Source organism: Phacochoerus africanus, chromosome 5 (genome assembly GCF_016906955.1).
Source record: "Phacochoerus africanus isolate WHEZ1 chromosome 5, ROS_Pafr_v1, whole genome shotgun sequence".
NCBI classification, from domain to species: Eukaryota; Metazoa; Chordata; class Mammalia; order Artiodactyla; family Suidae; genus Phacochoerus; species Phacochoerus africanus.
This window is the reverse complement of record NC_062548.1, coordinates 52,944,524-52,963,016: the sequence shown is the minus strand read 5'-3', so window position 1 is coordinate 52,963,016 and position 18,493 is coordinate 52,944,524. Positions and strand designations below refer to the sequence as shown.

The 18,493-nt window shown below is 52.0% G+C and overlaps 1 protein-coding gene across 5 annotated transcripts in view; it reads right to left on the bottom strand.

The window, feature by feature from the left end:
• UXS1 (UDP-glucuronate decarboxylase 1) overlaps window positions 1-18,493 on the bottom strand; it is a 69,696-nt gene that overhangs the window by 9,775 nt on the left and 41,428 nt on the right. For all 5 annotated transcript variants that reach the window (XM_047781306.1, XM_047781307.1, XM_047781308.1 and 2 more), the window contains 4 exons: window positions 11,060-11,164; window positions 9,119-9,178; window positions 6,864-6,985; window positions 1,102-1,221 (listed from right to left, as the gene is read on the bottom strand). In XM_047781306.1, the coding sequence (XP_047637262.1) occupies window positions 1,102-1,221; window positions 6,864-6,985; window positions 9,119-9,178; window positions 11,060-11,164 (407 nt within the window). The remainder of the gene's footprint in view (window positions 1-1,101; window positions 1,222-6,863; window positions 6,986-9,118; window positions 9,179-11,059; window positions 11,165-18,493) is intronic.

Here is an 18,493-nt window from a genome sequence, read left to right as displayed (position 1 = left end):
CTGGGCAGTGGGAGCCGGGGCTTCCCCAGGGCAAACCCACATGGCAGAGAGGGCTGCGTGACCACAGCAGGGCCATCGTGGCTGAGGCTCAGAGCTGGGCTGAGAGAGGGAGGAGGTGGTGGGGAACTCGGTATCCAAGGCCCAGAGCAGGCCTGGCTCACACCCCCCACCAAGCAGCGTAAACTCCCCCAAGAAGTGCACCTCGCCCTGGGGGGCGTGACAGGTGACGCTTTTTGTTCTCAATCAGCAGCGGTGCAGCCAACACACCCGAGACGCGAGCACACACAGGAGAGTGTGCAGAGCACAGACTCCAGGCACAAACACCGGCAGCCAGCATTCAGAAACTCATCTGCTCTCTGGGCCTCCACCCCACCATCTGGAAAATGAGGGCTGTCTTGTAACCTGCACCCCCAGACCCACTGCAGCTTCAACACAGAAGATGGTAAACTCTCCTGACACAGCAGAGAGGGCGCAAGGGACGCAAGGAAGGGCGTGGACAAGCAGCTGGTGGTTCCCCAGGATGTACTCACTGATGGGCAAACGCCCTACATGCCTGTCAGAGCAGGAAGCTCATCGCTCTGGAGACCCACCCAAGGCAAGCATCACAGGCCACAGGTGCAATGACAGGATGGGGGCAGGAGAGAGAGGAGGGAAGTGGAGCAGGAAGTGGGCGAGGAGAAGGGCGCAGAGGCTTCACCAAAACCAGCCAGCCAGCAGTCCCCATGAGAGCAGGCAGGAGGCCCCTGAGGAGCTGTGGGGGCAGCAGGGCCATGTGTGACCAGATATGAGGCCACCCAGCTGTGCTCACCTTCACCGCACACCCCAGCTGCTGCCCTGGACTCTGCTGGGTTCCAGAAACCCCCTGGGACAAAGGGGCCCAGCGGGGGGGGAGGGACCCAGAAATTGCCAGGACCTGAGCCAGATGCGCCCACCTGGGCAACCCCAGGGCCCAGGCAGCCCTCAGTGCTGGGGGCTCTGTGGGAGCAGGTGACTCAATCCATCCAAGGTTGAGGCTCCTGGGTGGTCCCTCCAGGTGCCCCCTGCCCCCCCCACCACAAACCCCTAGGCAGGTGTCCCTGAGCCTGCCGGCTGGCCACCTACCGTGAGCGGCTCTCCCTGCAGCGCCTGCAGGATGAAGTTGCTGACCACCCGGCCATCGTTCATGTGCATCCGAGGCCCGAAGGTGTTGAAGATCCTGGCCACACGCACCTCCACGCCCTCCTGCAACAGAGGAGAGGCTGAGGCGCGGCCCCGCCCACAGAAACCACAGCCCTTCAAGTGCACGCGTTCCTCTGCCCATGAGATGCTGTGTTCGCTGTAAGCAAACCTGAAGCCTGCAGCGTCAGAGGGGTCTGCGCCCCGGACCACATCCTAAGGCCCCCCCATGAACATTCTGCAGAAAACCCAAGAGACGATTAGGAAGCGCGAGGGGACAGTGTTTGGTATAAATTTTTCCCCAGTAAATAAATACTTTCTTATCTGGGACCAAGCTGTGCTTTGCTTCCATAAACACTTTCCTGTAATATTTTGTATAAATTTCTCACTCCATGTTTAAATGTCTGTGAATGTATAATAGCTGATTTGAAGGAAAACAAGAGAGCTCGCTGTCTCCAGAAGGTGGGGGCACAGGAGCTGCCTGGTCCTAAAGGGCTACGCTGTGCCCACATCCCCAATCCTTTCTGCTCAAAATCTCAAGGCAAGGTGCACCTGATAGAGGCCATCAGCTAAACGGCCTGGGAAGTTACAAATGAACATTCTTTACAAGATTGCAGACCTTCGCTTTCTTGCGAATGTACTTTTAATGTTTCCATTCTCATTAGAACAAACATCTATTACTTTCGTAATTGGGAGAACAGACTTCAAACATCTAATAGGAAAAGTATGTATTTTTTAACTCCAAAGCCTTCTGCAATCTTTCTTCATTATTAACTGAAGAGACTGCTTTCTCATGAACAAGTTAAATATCTGTATCACACACTCTACCTTAGTGGGCTTTCATAGCACTGCTTCTAATTTGTTTGATCCATCAGACAGCAGAAGGGCCTCCCCAGGAGTCCGAGGGCAAGTGGGATGGTGGGGGAGCCCTGGGTGCACCTGCCAGGCCACCCCGTGTGTCTCTCAGTCACAGGGAAATAAGAGGGGCTTCCTTCAGGGGGCTGATATACGAGTCCGCCCTGAGCACAGGCCTGGTGATGATGACTTAGTGGCTACTGGTATCTGACTGGTCCAAACATTCTTTTCAGAGTTTTCCGTTGTGGCCCAGTGGGTTAAGAATCCGAAAAAGTGTCTGTGAGGTGGCGGGTTCGATCCCTGGCCTTGCTCAGTGGTTAAGGATCTGGTGTTGCCACAAGCTGCAATGTAGTTGACAGCTACAGCTCAGATCCCGCATTGCTGTGGCTGTGGTGTAGGCTGGCAGCTGCAGCTCCGATTTGACCCCTAGAGCTTGGGAACTTCCATATGCTGTGGATGCAACAAAAGAAAAAAGAACCAGTTCTTTTCTGACTCTACACATCAGAGCTGGAACAGGCTGGGAATCGGATGGACCCGGAGCCCAAAACTTCTGAACAGTAAGTGTGGCACGTGAACGGCCAGGGGCTGGAACTGCTGGCCACCTTGCCCAGAGCAGCCTCATCCACATCCCCCGCACTGGACAAGCTACCCTGAGGTGGCTGGGAAGCCTGAACCCGTTGCACGGCCGGCTCCCAGAACCCAGAATGCTGTGCTGTTGCTAACTTGCCCCAGCCACACGCGGGCATGTGTTCACATGGGCTATGTGGATGAAGATATGAGCTAGAAGTTCAGGTCCATCCAGCAGTAAACCCACCCTTTCCTTCCAGAACCAGGGAGCACTTCAACAAAGGGGAGGAGCAGAGACGTTGATCTCAGTAGATAACCACCCAGATGTATCCACATGCATTGAACTACGAAGATGAGGAGAGGATCAGAAGGGAAGGACTGTGGCTTTATTCCAGGAAGAGAGGAAAACCTCAGGTGTGCTTTGATCCTCCTGGCCCTCCCTCTCCAGGGCCAGCCTCACCCAGTGCTAGGCTCTGAGACACTGACGGAAGCACTGAGGGGACTGCTTGTTGTAACTTTCCCACCTGAGCCAGTGACCTCAGGTGACGGGCATCTCCTCCAGATGGTGGAGCCGGGACAGCCACATGCTTTCCCAGGAAGCTGGGCCCTCAAGCCCATCCACACCATCATCAGCTCCGTCCCACACCCGACCTCTAACAGGATAAATCCACACCAAGGCACACTCAAGCCAGATCCCACCTTGGGCAGGGGAGTCTCCTGAGCACCTGGTGTCAGGACAGGAGCCACCCCGTGTGGCTCTGACACCTGTCCCACAGGCTGAGTGGGAGGCTGGATGTGTCTTCCGTGGCAGTGGCTGGGAGGGTACAATGGCCCCGTCTCAGGGCAGAGGAAGGGCCAGCATCCAACCCAAACTCCTCTCCAGGAAGAAGTCCCGGAAAAGCCTGCCAGCTCAGCAGGGTCCCTGCTCTGAGGGGCCAGGGAGCAAACGCACAGCCTCCTGCCCACACCCCATGCTGGACGCCGAGGGCCTCCGTGGGTGCCTGATGTGGGAAGGGAACCCCGGGCTCCAGTTTGTGCCTGTGGTTCTGCCCCGTGAGTCGCTCAGCTTCGTACCAAGGACCAGGGCAAACTCGGGCCAGTGTGGGTCATGCCAGCATCAAACTGGCAGAAATGTAAGAGGACAAGGCTCAGAGCCCCATGGGCCGGCGTGCTCAGCACCCACAGGGACACGGCCCGGCACCCGGGCTCTGAACCAGTGACCAGCGGCACTAACACTCCAGCTGGGCAGGGGCCGAAGGGCTGCAGGACAGGGCAGGCAGCCTGAACTGCTCCCCACGCAGTATAGGGACCCCTCCGTCCCCAAATAACGTCCCCAGAGGAGAAATGTTACCAGTTTTCCAGCACACACTGTCTTCAGGGAGCAGGACACAGAGGCAAGGGAGGAACCCAGGAGCCGAGGCCCCTGGGAGAAGCACAGGCACACCCCCAGAGCAAGAGGGTGACATACTCCAAAGGATGAACCCTGAAGGTCTCTTCTGGCCTCTCATGAAGCACCTCGGGTGGGGGAGAGGGGCTCTTGGTCTGCGGGGAGACTGAGGCCTTGATGGGGGGCAGAGCTCATGTCCTGAGCAAGATTCTTGGTGCAGAAAGCTCCCCATCGCCCTGGGTGGTAGCCAGAGGGAGGCCACACAGGGCTGGGGACAGAAGGATATGCCTGCCTGGCAATGGCCCTCAATGGCCCTGCCAGACCCTAGCAATCAGCCTGGAGTGCCCACGATCTAGGTCATACCCAACTCACTGCATGGCCAGGAGGGAGGGGGCACCTGTCCACCAGCAGGGAGGCGGGGCGAGCAGCACCAAGAACAGGTCTCGCCAGGTGGGTCCAGGCTACAGTCTCAGCCCCTCAGGTGAACCCTGCTCCCCGGACATTCGAGTCCTTTTAGCTGCCTGCTGAATACTTCTGCTGTTAAGATATGATACCCATACTGAGTTCCTGTCGTGGTGCAGCAGAATTGAATCCAACTAGGAACCATGAGGTTGCGGGTTCGATTCCTGGCCTTGCTCAGTGGGTCGAGGATCAGGCACTGCTGTTAGCTGTGGTGTAGGTTGCAGATGCGGCTCAGATCTGGCATTGCTGTGGCTCTGGTATAGGCCAGCAGCTACAGCTCTGATTGGACCCCTAGCCTGGGAACCTCGCAGGTGTGGCCCTAAAAAGACAAAAGTCAAAAAAAAAAAAAATTTTATAATGCCCATACCAAGGATTTAGTTTTAAGTATGCTGATGCCAAAAAATAAAGCAAAAGCATACTCTCAAGGCCACGGACTAGGGGATTTCTGAGATTCCTCTCTTTCAGCTCCGCAGTCTGTGGTTTTATGAACAGCAGCCCGTTTGCAGATCCAGCCCGTAGTTGGGCAGACCCGAGGGGTCAGATTCACAGGACCCTGAGCACCAGCATCAACACAAGCCTGCGTGTTGGCAACTCTACCCCATCTGAAGGCTCAAGCCCAATTTACTTCCTCTCAGACAAGCTCAAAATATTCCTGAAAAATGGGATGCCTTTTGATCCAGCTGAAATCCATCCCCCAGAAGAAAACTCACAGGAGCCTCTATGTAGGAAGCCTGCCCTGAAAGGGGCCTGAGAGACTCTGCTGGGAGATTCAATTCTATTTTGAGTACATTAGGATGCTTCATTCATTACAACAAACCCAGAAGAAAAACCTGTGTAGAAGGGAAAAATCTCTAAAATGATTATTCACCCCTAGACTTATGTTGTTTATATTGTCAACTTTTATATATTAGGTTTGTTCAGAGTAAGGGACATCCACATACTATACGCAGTCTTTTCAATATAATGAGGATCTATACTTAAGAGGGGGTGTATCTTTATGTACAAAAAAGGGCATACTATTCCACCTGGACCATCGTTTTTTCTGGCCATTATTTTTTCATTTGTTTCCAGATAGTGTAAACTGTAACCTCCAAAGTTTTGATGCAGAAGAGCTGGAGTACCAAAAATTAGTCACTTTGCTGTCTGAACTCCAAAGACCCAGAGGGGCCCATCCTGACCCCAGACCAGGCCAAGGTTAGAGGGGCCCACCCTGACCCCTGGCCAAGGCCACAGGGGCCCACCCTGATCCCAGACCAGGCCAAGGTCAGAGAGGCATAACCATATTTGCATGGGGGGCCCTGATTTCACCCTTGGAAGCAGCTAATATAAAATCTTAAGTAAAAAAAATTATTTTCACCTACACTTATCTCTGGATGAAATGGGAACAATTTCTTCCCTCCTGGAGGTCATAGTCTTGGACCCACTGCTCTCCCCAGGAGGGGGCACAGTGCTCAGGGAGGGAGGCTCAGTACCTGGAGCTCTCCCGGGGGGGGGGGGGGCACAGCACCAGGAGCATTCAGTGCTGGGCACCCAAGCAGGGCCGCCCTCCCGCAAAGCCCCTGCCAGCTAAGCAACAAGCTCACCACCATCAGGGACCCTCAGCCTGAGAAGGCTGCTCCTGGGACAGATACCTGCTTGTCTGAGTCCGAGAGCACGGCCACCAGGCCAGTCACAAGCAGTCTGTCTTGGCTCCGCTCCTGCCACAGTTACTCACCCACACGTCCCTCTAAGACAGGGCATGTTCAGGAGGGCCCCAGAGCTGGTTTAGCACAGGGACGTCACTGAGCAAGGGTCAGATCCTCTGGACATCTCAGCAAGTCCGCACAGGCTTAGGCGGGCAGGGCAGGGCCCTGTGACCCACAGGTCACATCTTCAGGAGAAATGGGGGGCGGGGGGGGGGGGGGGTGGCGGGTGGGAACCAGACCCGCAGCTGTGGGGTCTTCCCGCTGCAGCCTGGGGTGAGCAAATCCGTAACACAGAAAGGAGGCCCAGCAGAGCAAGGATCAAAGAAGCAGGAAATCAGAGCAAGAAAATACAAGTAATGATCCCCAAAGAGGCCTGTATTAAAGCCAGAGTGAATTCATTCTTAAACTCATTAGATAACAGAAAATTAAAAAAAAAAAAGGAGAGACAGAGAAAATTTGGAGACTTTGATAAAACAAAGGCACTTATTAATGCATGGTGGGCCACCAGGCCTAAAGGTGAGGGTCCCGGCGAGGGTGTCCCCAACCTAAGGGTTATCACCCAAGAAGCCTTTTCTAAAAAGGGAGACACACGGGAAAAGCTGCTGACATCACCGTTATTTCATGAAAGCGGGAAACAGGGCAACACCCCCCACAAGAGCAGAGTCAGTCTGGGCGTTTCATTCTGGTACACATCTACACATCTGGTACACAGTGTCTGGTACACACCACAGGCTGCAGAGCCAGGTCCATACCTGCTTCATGTAGGCATAACACATGGTCTCAGCGACGCGTTTGCCCTCATCGTAGCAGGCTCGGGGTCCTACAGGATTCACATGGCCCCAGTAGTCCTCTGTCTGTGGGTGGACCTCAGGGTCTGTGAGCAGGAATAGGGAGACCAGGTTTTCAGAATTTCTTTGATTCAAGTTCAAATGCCTCATCAACAGTGGATATTTACAATGCAGATGGGAGCCTGGGAAAACCCACGGTAAACACCTGAACCTGGAGACACCCATCAAAGGGGACCTTCAATGTCCCCAGCCCGTCGGGACAGGGTGTTCTCACCTCCCGTGTTAAGTGATGACAATATTTCACAGGAAAAAAAGAAGTATTAAAAAAAAGCAAAGTCTCTCAATTTTAAGCCTCCCCCCTCCTGTAAATTGTTCTTAACTTTTAGACAGTTGTAGAAGCTAAACATCTATGCAAAGAGACAATGGTCCGATTTCCTTTTTATGGAATATAGGATTGTAGTCAAGTGTGTGCTTATTGGAAACACCTTCAGTGTCTGGAACACGATGGCTTTCACCTATGCCATCCCCAGCAGAGTGCGAGACTCAGTGACACAACCAGGAGGCCCGGGGGCTCCGAGGACAAGCGCCCAATGCCAGCAGCCCATCTCCCCGGCAGGTGTCCACAGTTCCCGACGCCTGCTTCTCCAGTGTGTACATCAATCACACTCAAAGAGGCACCGAGGAGCAGACTAAGGGAGCCTAGTAACAAATATATATATATTTTTTAAAAAAACACAAGTGCATTTTTGGAATCTGAATTAATAGCTGATTTAGCTAGCACAGCAAGAATCTTATGCAACTGTGCTATGAAATGTGTACATCTTTGCCAAGAGATCTGGAGAAACTCAGGAGCCACACGTTACAACTTATTTCTTGTGTATCTGGTAGCTGGAGCTCTGGGCACAAGGGGATGAGAGCAGGAACACGACGGACTCTGAGTGCCTGAGCTCTGCTGGGGGCACCCAGTCCTCCGTATCTGCCATCAGGGTCACAGTTCCTTAAGAAGAGGCACTTTTCCTTTCTTCTTTTTTTTTAAAGGGTCACACCCGCAGCATATAGAGGTTCCCAGGCTAGGGGTCAAATGGGAGCTGCAACCGCTGGCCTACACCACAGCTCACAGGAACACTGGATCCTTAACCCACTGAGCAAGGCCAGGGATCAAACCCGCGTCCTCATGGTTCCTATTTGGGCTCTCACTGCTGCTCCACAACGGGAACTCCCAGAAGGGGAACGTTTTACCACAGGACCAGAGGGAAGCGCTGAGGGAAACACTCCCGAGATGGGACTTGACAGATGTGCTGATGGCAGGAACTTTTTGGGGATTTCTGAGGAGGGCTGGGGAAGCTGGACACCAAAAAAGAGACATGAAGGCAGCTAAGGACCAGGAGGAGGGTAGGCCCGGCCCACTGACCTCCCGACCAGCACAGGCACAGCTTTGCCATGACAGAAGTAAACCTTGTCTGGAATCAGCATTGGGGAGGCCTGCAGGTGCCCGTCAGAGCAGAGCTGTGGGGGCCTCCAAGAGCCACTCTGACGCCAGCCCGCCACTCACGGGCCCCAAAGACCCAAGCTGCTGGCAGAGTTGGGATGAAGGGGGGGCGGCGTGAAGATGACGTTGGGGGCCTGGATGGGTGGTGCCAGTGCCTGGAGACGGTGACAAGGACACAGCCCAGAGAGTATCAGCACCACTACTTTTGGAACGCATGAGGCAAAGGGCCACTGGGGCCAGGGACAGACCTGCTGAGCCTTTGCAGGGTCTAGAAACGGGAAGCACAGGGCCCCACTGCCAGTCCAGGTTCGAGAGCTGTGGGGGAGGAGGGAACGCTCTGCCTTCCCAAGGTTTCCTGGCTCCACCTCCTTAAGAACCTTCCAGAAACTGTCCTCCAACAGGTGAGGCAATCGGCGAACATCTCCCTACGGAACAGGCTCTAAAGCCGACCCCTGAGCACATGGGGGCCAGCGCTCCTGCTAAGCAGGAAGAAGTTCCCATGGATCTAGCTTCCGGGGACCTCTGGGCCAAAGACACTTCTGTGGATTAAACACTAAGTGGCAGGTGCTGGTTAGCCAAGTGACCCAACTCATCCCCCACCCCCTGAGGGGGGAACCCGATGCTGGAGCATAAGTGCAGGCTCAGTGGTCCCTCCCTCCTCCACAGGAGACCACATGTGACCATTCGGGGGCGGGGGTGGAGGCGGAGCAATATGCCGACTCGGACTCACCTCCGTACACCTCCGAGGTGGAAGCCAGGAGCAGACGCGCCCCGACGCGCTTGGCCAGCCCTGCAGAGACACCAGACAGAGCACACAGTCAGCTTCAGAGAAGGAGGAAAACACACATGCTCATCTTGTAGCCACGTGAAGTGGTTTTCTAGTAACGGTGTCTGATCTCCACGGATCTTCAGTTATCACTCCAACCTGCATCTACTTCGGAACCAAAATTAAAACAAACAGTAAGAAACGCACAAATGACCCCAGGAAGCACAGTTTAGTGGGACACCTGTAACTGCAGCCTTGGCCAAAGGGAGCTCTGTGGGCTTCATTATAAGGTAGGATTTGAGGAGCTCAGAGATTCTTGCACCCACACCTACCACCCAGTAATTTCACCAGGTACCCTGGCTCCCGGGGCAGAGGCAAGGCCCCATTGTCCCCCAGGACAGTCAGCCTCCTGCCAGCTGACCCCGCGTCCCGGGCATCTCTGAACGTTCTGAGCCAGCTTCCTGTCTGGATACCTCCCCACACCCCCTTGAGGTCTGGCTTCCAGAGCGCCTTCTCCAGAGCAACCGGCCGCATCCCAGTCCCGCTCTGCAGCCTCCCTGCCCACTCCGTGCGGGATGGACCACAATGTCAATGCCTGTGGTGCTCAGGGAAGTATGGAAGGCTCCAGACGCTTGCAGGTACCCTGGCCAGGAGGAACTCACGGCCTTCACCCAACCCCCCTGCTCCCCTTGCCACACCCCCATGGCCCCATGCGCAGGTGCCTTCAGCGGCAGCGGGTGCTCTGGAAGAGGGGTTGCGTGTAGGAACATGGGGTCGGGGGTTGGGTGGGGTGGGGGTGGGGTACACGGCAGGAAGAGAACAGCACTGATAAAGGTGAGCGTTTGGAGGTGACCCCATGACGTGCTTGAAATGGCAGCAAGGATGCAGCCTGGCATGGAACTTAGGGCCACCAGCACCATGGGACTCTATCCCTCACGTCTGCCAGGCAGCTCCTGGCCAGACCCTATTACCCCACAGGGACAATGGCGGTGACAAGGGACCTAATTTTTTTTTTTTTTTTTGTCTTTGTGCCATTTCTTGGGCTGCTCCCACAGCATATGGAAGTTCCCAGGCTAGGGGTCTAATCGGAGCTGAAGCCGCTGGCCTACACCAGGGCCACAGCAACGCTGGATCCAAGCCGCGTCTGCAACCTATACCACAGCTCACGGCAATGCGTAATCGTTAACCCATGGAGCAAGGGGCAGGGACCAAACCCGCAACCTCATGGTTCCTAGTCGGATTCGTTAACCACTGCATCACGACGGGAACTCCTTTTTTTTTTTTTTCTTCCCCCTGAATTTTTTTAAATTAAACTTTCAATGTGAGCTAAGTGTGGGCCCAAATGCAGGTATGAGAAATAATCTAGAGACCCTGGGGCCTTCCACCCACTCTGCCCCAGTGGCAGCAATGGGCAGAGTCACAGCACAACCTGACAGCAACAGTCACAGGACAACTGTCACCACGATGCCACCTGGAGCAAGGGCGGGGGCTCCCCTGCGCTGCCATGCCGGGGGTCTTCCTGGGGCTGCACACGTGTCACCAGGAAGCAGCCACGCTCAGAATATGGGGCAGGGGGGACATGCCGGTGAAACTCCACCTTGTGCTCAGGCCACACCGACCCCTTACTCCCGGATCAGAGCCGCCAGACCCTTCCCAGTCCCAAGGCACACATGGCCTGGGTCAGGGGGACAGGTGTCACTTGGAGGCCAGGTGGCCACTCCCGGGGTGTCACTGAGGCAGTGCAGGCCACTTCCTACAGTGACTGTACCCCCATGACAAGTTCTGATGGCAAATTAAATGACACTGAGCCCAGCAGTGGGGACGAGGGAGGGCCTGAGGACCACACTCAAACTGGATGCCTGGACTAGGACCCCTGCGCACAGCTGCGAAGCTGGGGCGACTCACCCAGCATGTTCAGCGTCCCGATGGTGTTGGTTTTGAGCGTCTTGATGGGGTTGTACATGTAGTTGGGCGGCGAGGCTGGGGAGGCCAGGTGGTAGATCTGATCCACTGCGGGCAGAGCCAAGCTGTTACTTCCAAGGAAAACACTGGCAACCAAACTCCAAAGTTGGACCGAGTAACAAAGGTGCTCGCGTCCCTCTCACTGAAATTCTAGTTCTTACCCTTCCTTCTTCTTAGAAATCATTTACATTTGCACTGGAAGCACTTAAGACAAAAACAGAATGCCTGATTATAACAAAGATGCGCTGGGCCGCTTGGGCGGCCGGCTCTCCGCTGATGAGACTCAGTCCGAATACCAAGCTGGTTGTTTTCTGAGATCTGCCCCCGATAAAGCATTCCAATCAGGGGGCAGACAGATTTTTCAAAGAGAGTTAAGCATGAATATTAAAGTAAACATTTTAAATTTACCAAACAAATCTGGCACAAAAGAGCCTCTTGCTTTGTTTTTATTTATCTTGAATACAAAAACCAGACTCGGAGGTGACAGTCGGAGGGTGCTTTTAAAGCCTCGACTCACTGGCGCAGAGGCTGCTGCGTGGATGTCACCTCCCATGACCCTCACTCCCTGGGGCCCCCTCCCTCAGAGGGTGGGATAGTGGTGACCAGGGCACTAATGGGGAGCCAGGCCTGCAGACATGCTGTCTGTGATGTCCCCTACCACTCAAGGGTCAAGGAAAACCACCACCATCACAGGCCGGCGGGAAAGGGGTCCGAGCACACACTGGTGCCTGCAGGGACCTCTGCTTCTGCCCCACCCTCTTGCCAATCAAGACCTCGGCTCTCCTTTCAGGTAAGGGCACTTCAGTGGCTATGTTTCAGAGACAACAGGCAACGCAGGCACACCTAAAAAAAGTCCCCACAATGCATTCTCCAAAATGACTTTCTCAGAAAACAGCCCCCACCAAAAAAAATGCCCCAACCTCCCCACCCACAGAACATGACACCTGCCCCCTGAAAGTCCTCTGTCACCTCCGGGATGACCTCTCAGGACCCGGGGCAGCTTCCTGACACAGCCCCGGTTCCCCGCAGGTGAGAGGCGAGGGCCAGGGTGAGGCCAGGCGGTGGGCTTGGTCTCCACACCCCTCCGTAGTGATCACGGTCTTTCAAACGTGAGGGAAGGGAGCCAGATGGCTCTGTGGAGACAGCATCTTTGGGAAGGGGTCTGAGGCTGCACACCTGTCACCAGGAAGCAGCTGCGCTCAGGGACCAGGAGGGGGTGATGGAGCCCAGGAATAGCCTGGGAACACAGTTTTTCCTCCACCAGGATTGCACGCCAAGTGTATGAGCTGGTGCAGGCACCAGCTTCTGAGTGTTTATTTACATGGCTCCTGGTTTTGCTAAGACTATTCTAATACCCAATATTTTGCAACAGCCTATAAGGGGAAAGAATCTGAAAAGGAATATATATATATGTGTGTGTATATATACTGAATCACTGCACCATACACCTGAAACCAATACGACACTGTAAATCAACTATACCTCAATAATAAGAAGGCTATTCCAGCAAACTCCTAATGTCATTTATTTTCTATAGTTGATTTACAATATTGTACCAATTTCTGTTGTACAGCAAAGTGACCCTGTCACATATATATGACATACATACACACACACACACACACACCATTCTTTTTCTCAGATTAACTTCCATCACAGTTCTATCCCGAGACTGGACGTAATTCCCTGTGCTGTACAGTGGGACCTCACTGCTTATCCATTCTAAATGTCATACTTTGCAATCACTAACCCCAAATGTGATTTTTTTAAAAAAGTCTTATTTTAAAAACAGTACTTCTGTAGCTCCATCTCTATCGAAATCTCAAAGGCATCTTTTTCTCATCCTAAAATTCATACAAGAATCTCAAGGGAGTTTGAATAGCCAAAACAATTTTGAAAAACAATAGAGCTGGAGAATTCAGTTGCCGATTTCAAAACACAGTACAAAGCTACAGTAACAAAACAGTGTGTTACTGGCATAAAGACCAATAGAACAGAAATGAGAGCCCAGGAATAACCCCTCCTGCCTATAATCTCATGATCCTCGACAAGGGTGCAAACCACTCAATGGAGAAGGACAGTGTTGGGAAAACTGAATACTCACGTGCAAAAGAATGAGACTGGACTCTTCTCTTACACCCTGCACCAAAATTAATTCGAAATGGACTAAGAACCTACAAGTAAGACCTAAGGTGATGAAACCCCTAGAAGAAAACATATGGGAAAAGCTGCATGACCTTGATTTCGGCAGAGATGTCTTGGATCTGACACCAAAAGCCAAAGCAGACAAATGGGATTACATCAAACTAAACGTTTTGGCCAATATTAAAGGACATAAGCCACAAGGTAAAAAGCAACCTATGGAGTGGAAAAAATGCTTGCAAATCATACATATAATAAGCTAATATCCAGAATATATAAAGAAATCATACAAATGAACGAAAAACAAATCAAAGAAGGCAATTTTAAAAAATGGCAAAGTATCTGAATATAATGACATCCAACCAGCCAGAAGTGTACGAAAAAATGTTCAAGATCCCTCAGAGAAACTGAAATCAACACCACAACGAGGTATCGCCTCACACCCATCACAATCGCTACTACAAAAAAAAAAAAAAAAAAAAAAAAACCCACAACAAAATGAGACAAAAATTGAAAACAGCAAATGCTGTGGAGAAACTGGGAGCTTGGTGCACTGATGGGGATGTCGGCTGCCACACCCACTATGAAAGCACTGTGACAGCTCCTCAAAACATTAAAAACAGAATTAACATGTGATAAGGAATTCCACTTCTTAGTGTAGAACCAGAGGAATTAAAAGCAGAGACTCAAAGGGGTTTGCACACCCATGTTCACAGCAGCACTATTCACAACAGCCAAGAGGCGAAAGCAACCCAAGTGTCCATGATGAACCAATAAGGAGAACCTGGAAAATCCGAAAGTAGATATTACTCAGCCTTCCATTCTTTCACAATGGAAGAAATTTTTATTAGAATGAAATAGGGGTTGAAGTTCACTTTGTTCTTCATAGATATTTCCAATTGTTTAAGTACCATTTGTTAAAACAAGTCTCCTTTTATAACTGAAGGAACTTTATACCTTAGCAGAATTCCATTTATCAATTATGTGCGTAGATTTTACATGTATTTTCTGGACTCTCTATTAAGCTAATCCTTAGTCTTTATCATTTTACACTGTCATCATCAATGCAGCTCTATAATATGTTTTGATATCAAAAGCTGTAAATCTGGAGTTCCTGTCATGGTGCAGCGGAAACAAATCCGGCTAGGAACTGTGAGGTTGAGAGTTCGATCCCTCGCCTTGCTCAGTGGATTAACGATCCGGCATTGCCGTGAGCTGTGGTGTGGGTTGCAGACGTGGCTCAGATCTGGCGTTGCTGTGGCTCTGGCGTAGGCCAGTAGCAACAGTTCTGATTAGACCCCTAGCCTGGGAACCTCCATATGCCTCGAATGCGGCCCTAAAAAGGACCCCCCCAAAAAAAAGATCTGTAAATCTTCCAAAATTTTAATTCTTTATATGATCATTTGGTTTGCTGATGAAGTTTAGAGTTTGCCTGTCAATTTATACAAAAATTCCTGCTGGAATTTTGATTGGGATTGAATATGTAGTTCACCTGGTAGATAATTGTTTTCTTAACAATATGGTCTTTAATTCTTGAAAATATCTCTTCATTAAAAAAAAAAAAAAAAAGAGGAAGAAAATTCTGACACCTCCTACAACTGATGAAGCTTAGGGACGTTCCTCCAAGTGAAATGAGTGAATAATGCCAGGTGACTCTATGCACAGGAGGTCCCAGAGCAGTCAGATCTCACAGGCAGAAGGCAGCATGGGGGTGGCCGGGGCTGGGGGAGGGGAGTTACTGTTTAAAGGGCACAGAGTTTCAGTTCTGCTAGATGAACAAGTCCTGGAGATCTGTTACCTAGCAATACAGCTAACACTACTGTTATGTACAAGGTTAAGACCGTAAAACAACAACAAAAAAGATACTTGTGAGCAGGGAAAGAAAATGAAAAAAAGAGGATCAGTGCAAAGGGGCAAAGCCTTTAGCAAAGCTGAGGTGGAAATGTGGGGAGGTTTCAGTTTCTGTGTTTGTCCCCCTCGCTTCATCACCCCTCCAGAGCCTGCAGAGCCCCCCGGGGAAGCTTCTGCATGAGAGGTGCCCAGACCCCTGGCATCCTGCCGCAGACACCCCCGTGGGGGAGAGATGCTGGACCTTTATTACACGTGGATATTTATGTATTTTCTCAAGCCACCTTGGAAAACTACTAGGTTAGTTTAAAAATGGACCCATTCCAGCAGTACTGGGGGTGTTAAGGTGTCATAAGGGCCCGGGTGGGGCTGCGCCAGCCAGGCTGTGATCCTGCAGCACAAACTATTCAGCACTGTTCCCAGTCTTGAGGCGACAATGTACACAGTGAGAGGAAGGAAACTGCATCAAAGAGAACCATGACAAAGGGCACCTTCAGAGCGTGTAGTTCAAACACAAAGGCCCGGGCACCCTCTCCTGGGACCACACACCATCCTGCTGGGGGCCTGACCGCTGGTCCCCAGCCCTTCCTCCACGTTGAGCTCCCGGGCACAAGAAGCAGTCCCCACCCCACCTTACGCTCCAGCTCCTCAGCCCCACTCTTGGGACAGCAGCCCCCGTGATCTAGAGCTCAGGCAAATGCAGATTCCCAGGCAGAGCAGGAAATCTGCAACTGGAAAGAAGCCTGCTGCAGTGTGGGCCAGGGTAGGCGCTGCGCTGGGGGTGAGGCAGGGGGGTGGTGGGGGGTGGCGGGCAGACAGCTGAGGGAAGTGGGGACCACGCACCGGGCCTCATCACCCAAAGGCTGTTCCACCTGGTTTGTCATGTTTCGGGCCAGGTGACAGCTTAGGCCCAGGGCTCCCCCATCCAGCCCATGGGGAAGGGTTAGGCGCCCTTAAAGCCATGTATGCAGATTTAAATGGCTCAGTCCTGCCTTCCAAGGAGGACGCGTCCTGCCTCTGATAGTAAGGAGGAGCTGCTCCAATTGCTGTCCCAGAAAGGACACAGCACCCACCGCTGACTGAGCCTTCTGGAAGGAATGGCGGGGAGGGTGCAGGGGAAATTTCAGAACAAGCTTAAGGAGTCAGCCAGGAGAGGGGCTAAGAAAATACCACAAAACATTAACAACAGAGCAGCAAAGCGAACCCTCCCAGCCCAGGAAAAAACACCCTCAAAGCCGCCAAGGGTGGCTTCACCAAAAATGAGCATGACATTCAAAAATCCAAGCCAAGGGAGAATGGCAGCATGCCCGCACGCGGGCTGCCAGCCGCCAAGTGACCTCTGGTGACCCTGTCACATCCGCAGAGCCACGAGCCGGAATGGCAGCTGGAAAAACAGGAGCCTGAGAAATGAGCCCGAATAAGCTCAAGCTGATGATGGAGGGGAGATAAAACAGCAGAGCAGAGGCGTGTTTTCTCTTCCCCGAATTTCCTTCGAGAGGTTCAGAGCAGCATTGCCAGCTGGGAGGAGGGTGGGCCTCCCGTGGGTTCTGAAAACACCATCCGCTCAATCCCAAATGGCCTCCCTATAGGTGTTTTATGGTGAATACACGATACATAAATACAGAAGGAAAACCAAAGGAAACTGAACAGCTCTTGAGATAACCAAAAATCACTGCTCAGAATCCATCAAGAAAAAACAAACAAACAAACCAGACCAAAAAAATCAAGCAGTGTCTCCTACCAAAGGGGAAATCCACATAAACACAAGTGGAAGACTCACATCAACTTGTGGGTTTTTTTTTTTTTTTTTTTATGGAGTTCCCAGCGTAGCCCCTGTCAAACAGGACCACTCAGGGCAACACGGGACACAAGGCCTGGCCACATCCCCAAGCACCGGCATTTATGATGGAAAACAGGGTTTAAGAAGATACAGAACGTGTCAAAGTGTAAGGACCAAATTGCTCTTGGCACAAAACACTAAAAGATGTTGCCTTGACTTTGAATCAGTTAACACTGACTTAATGCAAAGAGAAGAGGAGGCTGCACACCGAGGTCCAGCTGGGACCCTGGAGGAATTTCCGCTTAAACACAGGGTCTCAGAAACCTGCAGCCTCCACATTGCTTACATTTTCTTTTTTTTAACTCAATGAATTACATTTATAGTTTGTACAAAACGATCATCACAACCCAATTTTATAATATTTCCATCCCAAACCCCCAGCGCACCCCCTCACCACCAACCTGTCTCCTTTGGAAACTGTAAGTTTGTCAATGTCTGTGAGTCAGTATCTGTTCTGCAAAGAAGTTCATTATGTCCTTTTTTTAAGATTCCACATGTCAGTGATAGCATTTGATGCTGGTGTCTGAATTCAATTAGCATGATAATTTCTAGGTCCATCCATGTTGCTAAAAATGCCATCATTTCATTCCTTTTAATGGCTGAGTAATATTCCATTGCGTATATGTAGCATGTCTTCCTTATCTACTCCTCTGTCCATGGACATTTAGGTTGTTTCCATGTCTTGGCTATTGTATAGAGTGCTGCAATGAACATCAGGGAACATATATCTTTCCCAGTCCTGGTTTTCTCAGATAAATGCCCAGAAGTGGGATTGCTGGATCACATGGTAATTCTATTTTTGGTTTTCTGAGGGATCTCCACACTGTTTTGCACAGTGGTGCATTGTTTATCTTTGCAGCTTTGTAAATGGAGAGTGAGAAAGCCCCCCAATGCTATCTCTACAGAAGTATTCCCATCTGAGTGGCACTCCTCAAATGCCTACGTGACCAGGGACCCAGTACCCTTCCAAACACTGCTGCAGTCACACCTGCTACAATCCCCGGTGCTGGCAGCCCAGCTTTGTTGACCCCGGCACGTGCTGTCTGCCCACCCCTGGCTCCCAGACCCCCGTGCCTGGCAGAGGTGGTGACACTGGTGTCCTCACCAAAAAGTGGTGCTGACATTCCTACCTGACACAAGTGTTTCAAGAACCAAACGTGGTCATCACAGCCATGGGAACAGTGCCTGGGACACAGTGCCTACCACATGTGACCCCTGTCGCCCAATGCCCTTGGCTTCCTGGACATCCCAAGCACCATGAGGCCGGGGACCCGACTCTGGACCCAGCGGGTGTTCCTGCCTGTGTCCCTCTCCGGAGGCATGCTGCCTGTGCAGCACACCTGCGGTTTTTCACTGAAAGGCAGCCGTGCTGCACCAGGTATGAAGATCGAGACAAAGGGACCTGCGGAGTGAGGGCCAGCGGACCTGACAGGACACAGGATACACATGCCATCCACAGCCCTCGGGGTCAGAGGCCGGATGCCCACTGCCCCTGCCTGGTCTCCCTGGTTGTCCTTGGGGTTCCCTGGAGACTCCTCCTTAGTTGG